This window comes from Lepidothrix coronata, unplaced genomic scaffold, assembly GCF_001604755.1.
Source record: "Lepidothrix coronata isolate B3197 unplaced genomic scaffold, Lepidothrix_coronata-1.0 Scaffold140, whole genome shotgun sequence".
Classification (NCBI taxonomy): domain Eukaryota; kingdom Metazoa; phylum Chordata; class Aves; order Passeriformes; family Pipridae; genus Lepidothrix; species Lepidothrix coronata.
In genome coordinates this window covers 1,334,556-1,347,799 of record NW_016690320.1, presented here as the reverse complement: position 1 = coordinate 1,347,799, position 13,244 = coordinate 1,334,556, and the positions used below count along the sequence as shown (strand labels likewise).

The 13,244-nt window shown below is 38.0% G+C and overlaps 1 protein-coding gene across 11 annotated transcripts in view; it reads left to right on the top strand.

Moving 5' to 3' along the window:
* The window catches only part of TCF12 (transcription factor 12), a 162,811-nt gene that overhangs the window by 96,154 nt on the left and 53,413 nt on the right, over positions 1-13,244 (top strand). For all 11 annotated transcript variants that reach the window (XM_017827490.1, XM_017827493.1, XM_017827489.1 and 8 more), the window contains one exon: positions 11,575-11,710. In XM_017827490.1, coding sequence (XP_017682979.1) covers positions 11,575-11,710 — 136 coding nt within the window. The remainder of the gene's footprint in view (positions 1-11,574; positions 11,711-13,244) is intronic.

The following is a 13,244-nucleotide window of genomic DNA, read 5'->3' as shown; positions in this document are numbered from 1 at the left end:
GTCCCTGCTCGTGGCTCTGACAGGTCTGAGCTCGAAGAAAGCCAGGAATCTGCACTATTTCCAAACTGAAATGGAGATAAATGTGCAGTACATGTGTAGCTGTTACACTAATTCTTCTAATTGTTTCTGTGGGTCTTCACAGAGGCGAACTTTATCCCCAGGAGCCCGTGAGGGCCCTGGATAATTGGTGGAGAGAGGGGGGGCTGCTCCTTCAGCCTCCCAGTGCCTGTTCTTGTGTGCCTGTTCTTGTGTGCCTGGCACAGTCTCTCCCCACTGGCATCTCTGGGCTCAAGACAGTAAATTGTTGGTGACTATCCCCTTAACATTCTATTTTCATTCTAAACAATCATGCATGAAAAATAGACATTATGGATTTTCTGCCATGTGGAGATAGCACATTTACCCTTCCTTCATAATAATTTCAAGTCTGCACGCTATCCCATGTGTGGGAAAGGAGATAGAATCAACTACTAAATGTAATGGATGCTGGGCAAGAACTTCAGAGGCATTCAGCACTTTTGATTTAAAGTGTAGTCTTTCTACGAAGAGACATATCTTTATTTATTTTTCTAACTCACTAATCTCTGTGTTCTGCATGATGGTGGGACACAGGAAAAGTTACAAAATCCACGTAGAAAAACTTTGATGGTAAATCTATAGTAGACTTGAATGCTGTAGGGAGCTATGGATTGATTATACTAAATACATTTCACTTAGACTATGCACAATTATATATATATAATACTGTATAAAATATTTACTACTCTATAGTACATGATATATAGACATATTCCATGGAATATATGGTACTACACAGAGAGCATATGAAGAATCTATATGATAATCTGTACACCACATATATTTTATTTAGTGGCAGATAGATTTTTAACTCATTTATGCTGCTATTGTTATATAAGTTTTGTGTATATTGGTAATAACTAAGGTTCCTTCAGAATCTTGATTTTTTTTTAGATGAAAAAGAAATCCAGTAGAAAGATGGCCCATCCATATTTCCAGTAATATTGCTGCACCATTTTTCCTTCACTAGCCATCAACTCTGCTGTTGCCCTGAAGTTAATGGGAGGTGACTCATTTAGCAACATATTATTACATCACTGCAATATGATGTAATGCACATCAGGCATTATTAAATTAGCCTGAATTTTGCAGTATGACAGTAAGATTTTATGCACATTAGCACCACACTTAGTGCTCCTTATGGGAATATGCTTCAAGTAAACATACTAAGACATGATTTCAGACAGCTTTTCAGACTTTACCAATTTCTCCTTTCTTCACAATTTAATGTGGAATTTTAAAAGTTTGTATCTTGTCTGCAAATTTGGTATTAAAGAATAAAATTATAGCATGAACAACTGTATTTATTGGTTGTTACATCCTTCACAGACTAAAAAGTTTGGGGATGTTTTTGTGAAAAAAAAAAGTTTCTTAACAAACACTTTAAAAACTTTTGAAATAAACCCAAAAAATGCCTTTAGCACCAATTTCTTGGGCAATTTAACAAATGATCACTTTAGCAAAAGAAATGTTTGCAAGTGTATGTTACTTTGCCTTTGCATAGTCAGTAATTTGCCTCTTTAAAATTTAAAGAGACTTTAGAGCAGTTTGAGCAGAATTCAAATCTGCAACGTTGGGGCAAGTGTTATCTCAGAGTACACTCTCTAACAGCCATCTCACAGGCTAAGGAAGTGTAATAAGAGTACAATTCCAGAAGTTTGAGCTGTCTAGGGAGAAGAGAAAACCTTGCTCATATTGTGCATGGGCAAAAATGGCAACTTTTTTTTATGTTACTGGTAGGATGTTGAGGATTACTCAAGCAAAAGTGAAAATATCTATAGTAGGATCTAGATACCAGCTTAATACATAGAGAAGAATTAATAGAACTGAACAGCACCAACCTAAAAGTATTTTTAATATGCTCATAAACTGTAATTGTAAGACACTTACAGAGTGTAATGGAGAAGATTACCTGATTTAAATTTTTTAGTAAAGCATCAGGTAACAGCTGGAAGAATAAGCATGGAGACAAAAACGTGAGTGTTAGGAGGTGAGAGCGTATAAAAATGTATGTGGGAAGCAGAAATGAGATTTGCTGACAAAAACGACCAAGTCAAGAACAGTATGAAAAATGTAATTGGAAATACAAGTTTTGTAAGAACGAAACACTTGGAAGTGACAAGAGTGGAAGAAATGAATGATTGTGACTAGTGGGGCACAGTAGTGTTTTAGTGGTATCTGACAGCCGAGATGTTACTTGGAATGTGAGAGTCAGAGCAGAAAAAGGTATTTGTAGCACATTGTATTTTAAAATGTGGCTGTTCTTTAAATGGGTTTGAAAGCATCCAAATAAGCCTTCCTGCAGGTGCAGCCCCCAATAGCTGCATTCTCTGCAGTTGCTCCAAGGATGTTTGCTAAAGTTTCTATTTAACAGAGTCTATTAAACAGCAACAAGGAAGCTCTTCCTCCTCACTGCAGGTGTGTGTTTGAAGATGCTTCAGATGGATCTTTCCAATGAGGCAGAAAATTGTATGAGATTCTGGACCTTTCCTCTCTGTGGGGCCTCAGAAAGATGACAAGCAGTGGCACCAGTTGCTTTTCTTCCTCACATAGTTTTAGCAACAGTTTAGAGAACATAATGTCTATTTAAATCTGAGCAATACTGAGTTATGGAAGTATAAAAAATTTTAAGGCTTTTACATGTGTGTGGGTTTTAATAGCAATATAACTTTAAAACTGACAAACTGACTTTATTTGTTAAATTTTCTCTTTTTAATCTCCTCTTCTCTGACACTTTTGATATCAGGTGTCTCCCCAAAGCAGATTTTTACAGCTGAGCTCTCAATCTCTAAGAAATGCAGCTGCCGAAGGAAAGGCTGACAGAATGTTAACTGAAGCAGTGACTCTGGATTCTGCCAGCTGATACCATCTTAAAAGATTGGGATGGGGAGAGGGATATATAGTTTAAGGGCAGATGGAACGCCAGAACTTCACTTTGTTTTGCTTCATTTTACTTCTCGTGTAGAATCAAGCAATATTAAGTTCCTCTTGATCATGATTTATTAGAAATGAATTACTTATTGTGCTATTGGGAAAATATCTCCTGTCTCTCAGCAGATAAGGAGCCTGCAGAACCTTTTTAGAAAGTAAAAATGTGCTGGGCACAGGCTAGATTTCTTTTTTTCGGTATCAAGCTGGAGGTGACCACCTGAAGTTAATCAGGGAAGACATTCCCCCCGGACTGGAGCGGGTAGCAGGTGTTAGGAATTCGTTCTAGTTGGAGGAGGGATGCTATTTATAAAGGGGGAGCAGTTCTGCAAGGAATCATTTTGAATGTCTTACCAGACAAACTGTTTCTTGTCTTTGCCCTTCTTTCTCACGCTGTTTAGGTTTGGCAAATTTTCTTGCCACCTTTATTTTTTTGATTGTGTTTAGTTTTGTTTAAGGTTATGAATATCCTGTAAATCAGTATATGGTATCTTGCACACTGCTGCCTGAGGAAGTAAAAAGCATGTTACACCATGGAGTGCAGATATAATTTCTGTGGTGAATTACTGTTTGTGTCCAGCTAATCTGGCTGCCTCAGAGCTGGGTGCTTCTCAATTACAAATTTATGGTATTAGTGGAGGATGGGGAAAATATTAGCTCAGTTCTGTCCTCCCAGCCATGCCTGTCTGTCTGAATGAGCTGGATTGCCCTTTGGATTTTCTTTAAGTGTTTCTTCCTTTTGTCTGTAACTACTCTAGTATGCTAAGCCCCCATTTACCTTCCTCTCTTACTTCATAGGTGATGAAGTCCCTTCCTAAACTTCACATCTGCACAGATAACTGCTCTCAGAAAGAATACAGGCCAAGAGTAGAATTGGGAAGGAGGAGATGAGTGGTGTAGGCAACCTGCTACTTTGCTTCCTGGGATGGGCTGGGGGAGACTCGAGTTTAGGCAGACAGTCAGGGATGGAAAGAAGCACAAGACCAATTTTGATTCCTCTTTTGTGGAGCTAAACCATCCAACTTGCTTTCATTTCAGTTGTGTTGTGGAGTGTTTTTCAAGATGCTAGTGTTCCTGATGGCACAGGTTTCTGAAGAGCAGGGAGAGAAGGACAACATTTATTAGGGGGATTTGATTCTAGCCTAAGATACTTCCTGGGTGTGTCTATCCATTTCTTAGCCCCCGGTATTGAACTGAGCTCTCACTTGATCATATGTGAAAACATATGGGCCCTCCATGTTAAGCCCTAACAATTATCTGGTTGCTATATTAATGAACCCTCATCATGTTACACATTTTCTGACTTGCTGCTTAAGAGCGAGAGAGATTTTTCTCTTGGTTGTGTGGGAGAGATGTACAGCTCCCAGTACTGGATACATGAAACATTCTACCAATGGTCTGAAATATTTTTAAATCGTTTTGCCGAAGATGCAGAGGGAGAAACAGATGCAAGGATAATTTGAGTTTTATAGTATCCTTTGTAGTCTGACTTCTGTAAATAAGATGTAGTGGGAAGTCTTTTATTATAATGTTGACTCCTCGCGCTTATATCTTGAAATCATGGAGAAAAACTGCGAGGCTGGTACCAAAAAAATTAAAAAGTAGATGAATAAGCCCTCAGCAGCTTCTCTTCTACATTTTGGAGTTCTCTGAAAACCTGCTTTTGTATCATCACAGTAAGGAAGCTGTTCAAATTACTGTTTTCATAATGTAGCGAGAAGATTCAAAGGCAAAGGGAGGGGTGGCTGACCTGTAATCACAATGCTTAGTAATGCCTTCCTCCAATTCAGTCAGCAAGGCGAAAATACCTTGCCCGGGGGGATGAACGGAGACAAGCTGAGCCAGCATAACCTCCGGGATTGGACACCAACAGCAGCAGGGGGCTGCTTTAGAAGCGTAAAACAGAATTTGTAGTCCTGCCAATAGGCACTATCAGTGCAGGGAAGCCAGTATTGCAGAAGAGAAGGAAGGGACTCTTCAAAATATGTGTGTTAATCAGGTGCTTTAAAGCCCTTTAGATGTAGAAAGAATAGAAAATGTTTCCTTCCCTTCGCATTTAATCTTTACTCTTCTGACTGCTTGAAAACCCCGTATATGTAATTCTGAATAAACTTCTTTCTTCTCTCTCCTCTGCCCCTGTGCTCAGTCCCAGTATATTTACATATAAACAGAATTTGCCATAGTAGCAGATTCTGCTTAGTACACACATGAATAAGCAGCTCATGGTGATCTGGAAAAGCTTTGGTGTAAGAAGAGAATATATTGATAACTTGATATTCATCAGCGTTAACAATAATCAGAAAGACAGTAAAACTAAATGTTATTTTGTTTGTGATGTGGCATCACTTCAGTATTTAGTACCCTAGGTAGCTGGTTTTTAATCCAGTGAGCTAGATTAGCCTGATTACACTGGCAGGATGCAGTTGATGGATGACTGTCATTATCTTCTCAAACCTGCATGATACTTTAGGTATAGGAGATGATAATTAAATTTTCGAGAGACTACATTGAGATTATAAGATCTAAGTATTTTTTTTTTAAATGAGGAATATGTTTGCAATTATCAACATGTTGTTAGATGATCCTCTCCTGAGATGTTTTATTAGCAGCCCCTCATTTCCTTTAAATTGATCAAGAAAAAAAGCTCAAGTTATCATATAATACTTTAGATGTTGTTTTGGTTTTTCTGATTCTGATATTTTCCTCCTCCAGAAACAGTCCAAAAATGTATTTGATCAAATCTATTGGTAATGGCTTGAAGATGTACAGGTTAGCACAATATATTTAATGAAACCTTTTTTGAGACAAAACACTAGAGAGGATCATAATTAATGCCTCATTTTCTGCCAGTTGCTATTGATTACTCATTCAGAGTCCCTTTGTTCTCAAAATGGTAACACTGTATTTCACATTACTATTTGATGATATTCTCAGGATGAGATTCTTTAACAACATGCTGATAATTGCAAACATATCTCTAAAATTTAAATTTAAAATGAATTTACATCATATGTCAGTGTTTTTCCAAATCCAGCTCCTATTTTGTAGTGCATATTCATTACAGTTTCCAAAGATTGGAGACTTGAGTAAAGTGAAATGCAACACTTTATATCTTATTATATTTTTGGCTTAAGCTGCATGACGTGGAACTCGAGTGAATGGTATTTTTGCAGCCCAAACCTCTGTGCTGTACGAGGATCTCACAGAGCAATTACTTGTGAATGTTTTAATTTTGTGCTAGATTTTCCTTTGGAAACACAGTAGCAAAATATACAACTTAGCTGTGCGATTTTGCAAGTTTAGCAGAGTTTGACTTTTCCATTTCCTTACATTCTTTTAAATTGTCTTATGCAAATTTCCCTATAAGGCAATTAGAGACACATTATAGACGTGCTCTAAGTCATCCAAACAGCTCCCTGAGTGAAAGGACATGCACATGAAACTTGTGCTCTACCCAGGGCACCATTTCAAGTGTACAGTAAGGCAAGGAATGCACTTGCCATCTGCTCTGTGTGGTTCTGAGGAACACAGAAATGCCCAGTGAGTTTGTCCGTGGCCGTGGTGGGGTAATGGAGGCATCTGATTGAGATGGGTGGTGTTGCATTGCATTATTTTGTAAAGTATCCAAGCTCCCAGTTTTTAACTAAATGCTCAGTTGGGTTTTTTTTAACCTCTAGGCACTTTTTCTGCTTTAAACAGGGACAGCTTGACTACTAAGACTCAAAGCATAAACTTTATGAAAAGGAAGGTAATGAAAAAAACCAGGAAAAATCAAATCTAGCTGAATCTGTTTGACTGCTGGGGAGGATTTCAAGATCTAAGTTTGCAGTTGGTAGGTTGCAGCTCTCATTTCACTGCCAAAGCAGCCTGCCTTATTATGCCAGCATAATGGGCCTGTCATAATCAGTTGCATATAATGGGCTAATGCTTTTATTCTCAACCGTATTATTCTTTTGATAGAAAATAATGAATAATGTAAAGGCACACAGTTGTATTTGGATGAAACTATTGCATAGTTTGGCTATGGCTGCACTAGGAAAATCTGAGTTCTTAAAGCATTTGCCAATGTTTGTATTTAAAAAAAGCACGTGAACAAGATTTAGACCAAGAAGCACAAGGCTGACTGATGTAGCAAATACATTTTTGAAAAGGTAAAGCTTTATTTGTGTAGTGCATGGAGTGTGTTTGTTAAAACTTTGTGTATTTTGCAGGATAGCTTGGCTTTCCTCTCTACATATACCCTAAAGGCTAGAGAGCTGCAAGGAATATTACCTAAGGACATCTGTAGGCCTTTACTTGTCCACATTTTTTTTTTATATCAAAGTAAGAAAATGAAAGAAATGTTTACCAACATATTAGAGTTCTGCTGGCTGGTGTCCTAGAAGATCATTGAAGGCAGAGCAGTGTTTTGGCATCAAATTGTATCTAAAGATTCATAGAGTTGGCCCGGGGAAAAGAAAACTTCCAAATTAGTCAAACTCTCTTTTATTCTTAAATTCTTCGAAAGAATCACTTTAAAAACCATTTTAAAATAAGTTGACTGAGGAGCTTTTTTTATCTCAGGCATGTAATTTTGGTATAAGCATGAGGTTGATTGGCTTGTTAGTTTGAATGGAAGCTGACTCTGCCTGCACCAAAGTGCAGCTGCCATGCAAAGTTACTTGTTTTCTGCGACAAAGGTGCATAAATACACCCCTCGCAGGAGATACGACTCTTTTTCACCCACCTCACCCTGGCAGTGCTTGAATAGATGACTCCTCTGTGTTTAATTTTTATGAGAATACTCTTTAGGAAAGTGATCCCTTTAAAGCATTTGCTGTGATAGTGGCCCCTGTGAAAGCCTTTCCTATTTGGGTCAGGCCATGCCATTTTCCCTGAGGGTGTCAAAACTATTCCTTGGTTTCCCTGAAAGGAATAAATCTGAAAAGTAAAGCAGTCATGTTTACCTCTTTTACTCTGTTCTCTTTGGAATCAGGCTTGCTGCATTCTTAGTTGACTGTAATAAAAGCCTTTTTTTTTCTTTTATTATTTTTTTTTAAAGTTGGTTATCGAACACTCATTCCTTATGGAAAAAAATTGCTTTAAATAACTTCTTGAAACCAGCAATATGCATGATAAGATCCAAAGAGGCAAATTTTGAAGGCTGATGCCTGTTTATTTACAGCAGTAATACAGACAAGGACTCGACAGCGTTCAGGAGAATAACCAGTCATTGATTATTCTTTAGTAATTGGATCCGTGCTTGGCAGATGAGGTTCAGAGTGAGCGTGAAGGTTCTCTGTGGAGAACGCTGCTAACTACATATGTAAGTGATCTGCCTTGTGCAGGGACCTCGGGCACTTAGTCAGGAGAAGCCTGATGCTGATAATGCAAAGCTTTTTTGCTATCCTCAGTGGTATTTTTGTATTCCTTTCTTTATCAGGTGCCCTTAGGAAAGGATCAGTCCTAATCAATATTGCTTCTGAATTGGTTCAAACGGGCAGAAAAATCAATGAGCTGAACTAATGACATCTACTTTTATATTGTTTTGGAAGATTGAGGAACAATTATAAAATTTTAAACAGATGCTTCATTTGATTGTATAAATGGTAGAAGAGCATTGTAGTTTTGTTTTGTTTGGGTTTTTTTAATTTTCTTTTTTTTTTTAATAAAACATTCTTACCCAAACATAGTATAGATCAGAAAACTTCTTTAGAGTCTGTTGCACATCTTGAGATTTACTGGGTATGTATTATATTACTTATACACCAAGTTTATGCTGTTGTAGTAGCCAGCCTGCTTTGAAATTCAGGGCCCAGTGAAAATGTCATGAACTGGAATGCTTAGGACAAGGGCAAGAGTGGCAAATGTCATGGAGTAAAGGTTGGAGTTCAAGTCTAGAAAAGATATAGATCCTTGCCTTTTGGAATGACTTCGTGGAAATGAATTTAAAAGTTTCTACTGATGAGTTTGTTGGATTTTTGGTTGATTGGTTCTTTTTTTTTTTGTAATCTCTCCCCCCCTCTCCTAATGAATGGGGGAACAGAGGAACTAAGGACCTTCACATCCCTTTTATCGGAGGCATCTGTATGGATCCCATAGTGCTTCCAGAATCCCTGCCAAGGATCAGGAGGAGGTGCTGGGGGGTAGCAGGGGGGGTTATCTTTAATGTGAATGGGACATAGCTCCTGATGGTGTTTGACAGCAGCTCTGAGCGAGTGGGGCAGGACCATCCCACTCCAGAGGTCCGTGGGGCCTGTGACTGGGACCTGGCATCAGCTACCTGAAGTGACAACTATCACAATATTGCCTCCCTGACCCACAGGCTACGTAAAGAAACTTTCCTTCAGTCCTGGTGTTCTTGGTCAAGAATGTCAGGTCTTGAGCTGAGTGCAGAACTGGTGTCACTTCTTTTGGACAGTGTTGGTTTGGAGGAGCTGCTCTTCACAAAACATTGCCTGGGTTTCCTGCACAGTGTTCACCACTAGGACTGAAATAAATGTTTAGAATAATATCTTTGCTAAATTCAGATTTATACTGGGTAAGCCAAATATTCTGATGTTCTTGATGTTTTCTGCAAAACAATAAAATCTCAACTATTTGAAAAAGGCAAAATTAGCAAACCTTGAAACAGACTGCAGGCAGATTTCCCTTTCCATGCATTTGCTGTATACTTTTGTCACTCCCTACCAGAGTATCTCATTTCAGAATGAGTTCTACATTAACAATTCTGACTCAAAGGCTGTTTTATTGTAAGAATAACAGTGAAAAAATTGAGCTGAGAGGAAGCTATTTATTTGCTGTAACATTTTTAATAATTAACTTTGGTCTTCAAACTTCTGTATGGAATAGTTAACACTTTTGGGCCCTCCTTTACTTTGTAGTGGGGTGACTCTTTCACATCCCACTCTATTCAATTAGAATATAAGATTTCTCATGCTCAAATTAGTCATCAAACAAGTAAAAGACATTTCAGTAGTGATATGATGCAAAACCATTTATCTGGAAAAATGCTTATTTTATGTATGTATTTTGTAACTCTGTATGAACTCTGGATTTTTCTGTTAATCCCACTGCGTTGCAAGGTAGAAGGGTTTTAGTACCTTCCTGAGAGCTGAGTTAGTCTCACCTTTCACAAGTCGTCACACCAAAAGAGCCAGCTTGAAGGATAGAATGTAATCCAAAAAGTACATTTGTTTATAAATTAGGGAATTAGGCCTCAGAAGGAAAGGAGAGGAGAGCCAGGAGCAACGGCCTGTGCTCCTGTTCCAGTGGGCTGCTCTAGCCCTGGAAGGCAAACAGCACTGGAGCAGTTCCTGCCATAATCCAGCCCAAAGTGGACTTGTGTGACAGCCTTGGGAACCTGAGGGCTTGTTGTTGGGAGTGGGGAGGAGGAATGTTGGCTTGGGAGCAGTGGGGCTGAAGGAGAAACTTTAACTAGGGTGGCTTTTGATTAATAAAATAAAAGTTACTCTAGTCAAGAGTTTGTGTCTTAGCATCCCCTGACAATGAAATGTCAGTGCAGATGAATGTGAGAAGAACATCCCTGTTGTCCTGCCATCCCACAGCCCTGCTTGGCCCCTCTGTGATGGGAACACTGCACTATGGAATGATCACGTATGAAGAAATCAAATCTCTTGCCCTCTGAAGGCTGCTGGATCCATGGTGATCCAACACTGTCCAATTTGGCAAACATTAAAGGTGTGTGCAGTGCAGAGTGGCTGCAGCTCCATGAGAAAGCTGGATTCAACTGCTGGGGTGAAGTGCAGTGAACACATTTTTGCCACCTGGTACAAATGTTTTTTATACAAACAGTTCTGTGGGTTTCACTCCAAGTCAGGATTTTCGGACTAAAACAATGCTCAGCATAGCATCAACTGTGGAAAAACTGTGTTCTCCTAAATCACCAGCATTCATTTCAGTTTCACAGAGGAAATCCAAATAATGTGAGGTTAAGCAATATATAGTGCTTTTTTAAGTGTTTAGAATGTTTTTGTATTCATGGGACGAAAAGGGAACAAAAGAGGTAGGGTTCAATTACATTGTTAGTTTCAAGTTTTTAAAATATCATAATTTTTCATGTTCTGTTCGTTAATCTACTCTTTTATCTCTTTTGTCTGCATTTGGTATTTTTTGGACTGTTCTATTCCATGTTTTTATGAATGTAATATAAGTCTGGATTTCTAAGTATGTGCTAAAACCTAATGTCACACTATAAACTCTTCGCAGTTTTTATCAATTATGTTTATATTGTGTAATAGAAGAGGTGTTACATTGCAAACTAAACAAAGTATTACGATTTTTGTTTAAAATTTAAATATGAATTGATTCTTTCAGATGTTTTCAACTGAAATGGTTATGGCTTTTTGGAGGCTCACAGCCAAACTTGCTCTTTCTTTCTGAATTACACTCTGAACACTCATTTTAAAAAGTCAACTTTTTTTTGAAGTTTAAAACCTTTACTGAAAGCCCAGTAAATTCCTATAAATGCCAAGAGCAGTATGTGTGGTTAATAGTTTGTTAGCCTGGTATGTCAACAGCTGAGTTGTTATAAAGCTTAATTTTACTTTTCTCTCTATATTTTTGTAGTCTAGTCTGCTTCGGTCCGACATGGGGCTTGGAAGTCCAGGTCAGCTGTCATCCTCTGGAAAACCTGGAACACCCTACTACCCGTTTTCTGGCACAAATCAGCGCAGAAGACCACTTCATGACTCCTCAGCTCTTGGTAGGCAATATAGACAGGTTTTAAACTTTTGTTCATGATGCTTTTCTGCAGACTTGATTATTTTCTTTGACAGTTGATTTTATATACTGCAGATTGCTCTGGGTGGAGCAATTGAAATTACACCAAACTGCTCTATAAGAGAAAAACTGGAATTCTCAACATTTTCTCTGAGACACTAGCTTGGATTCAACACTGGTCAGTATGGCTTACAAAACAAACAAGAAACTCTAATAAAACCCTTAATTGCAAAAGCAATAATGACAGATGGATAGGAGCTGATGACCAGCTGAGTGCCCTTAACCTGTGCCATCATTAACTCCTGGAAATGCCTGACCCTGAGGTCATTACCATTAGTTAGTAGGGGAAGGACACAAAGGGGAAACAATTATCCTTTTATATGCTAAAAGTAACTTTATTCAGGGCAATATATAGTTCATTGTAATTGGTTCAACATGCCTTTAAAGATCTTAGCAATTGGAGACTAGTAGCTTATCCTAAAATCAAACTATCTTGCAAAATATGCAGGCAGGAACTTGCTTAAAAATTGTTATAATCCTATGACAGTTATTAGTATTTTATTCTGGGGATACTTAGAGGTGAATGGAATTTTCATCCTTGGTCATAGACAGTGGTAATATTCTATAGCCCTCTAATTCTGTTGAACCAGAGAATCAAGAACAAGCCAGATGTTCTGTAGTTTCTTGTGTCAGACTATTGTGAATAATTGGTGTGTAAATTAGAAAAAATATTTTTGGTAAAAAAAGAGAGACTGAAACCTTACATTCTAGTTTACCATATATTGTGGTTATATAGTTATATATCTGGTTATATAGTTATATAACCTTATACTCTAGTTGCCATATATTTCAGTCTTAGTATGATAGGTCATTAGGATTTCTCTAGTTATATGTTTGAGTTTTTAATGCCCCTCATTCTGTTTAGCACTTCTATTCCATAATAAAAATCTTGCTTGTTGGAACCATGTAACTCAAACCATACTTTACCCCAAATAAGATTTTAATCAAATGCAAATTGCTTCTCCAAAGTAACTTTAATATTAACTAGAATTGCAAACTCCTTGGGCACTAAAATAGTCCTGAACATGCTTGAAATGGTTTGGTAAATCATAAATTATAAAGCTATATCATAGAATCATCAAATCATTTATGTTGGAAAAGACCTCTAAGACCACTGAGTTCACTCATTGACCCAGCACTGCCCAGCCCACTATTAAACCATGTCCCCAGGTGCCACATCTACATGTCTTTTAAATCCCTCCAGGGATGGTGACTCCACCCCTTCCTGGACAGGCTGTTCCAGGGCCTGACAACCCTTTCAATGAAGAAATTTTTCCTAACACCGAATCTAAACCTTCCTTGGGAAAGGCAACTTGAGGCCATTTCCTCTTCTATTATATGTGTGTATATATGTATTTTAAAATACCATCTCTGTGTAACTTTTTAGCTTGCTGTCAAGTCAACCACCATTTAACTCGGGGTTGTCTGTCTTTATCAATAAGGTTGTGAGGATTCAT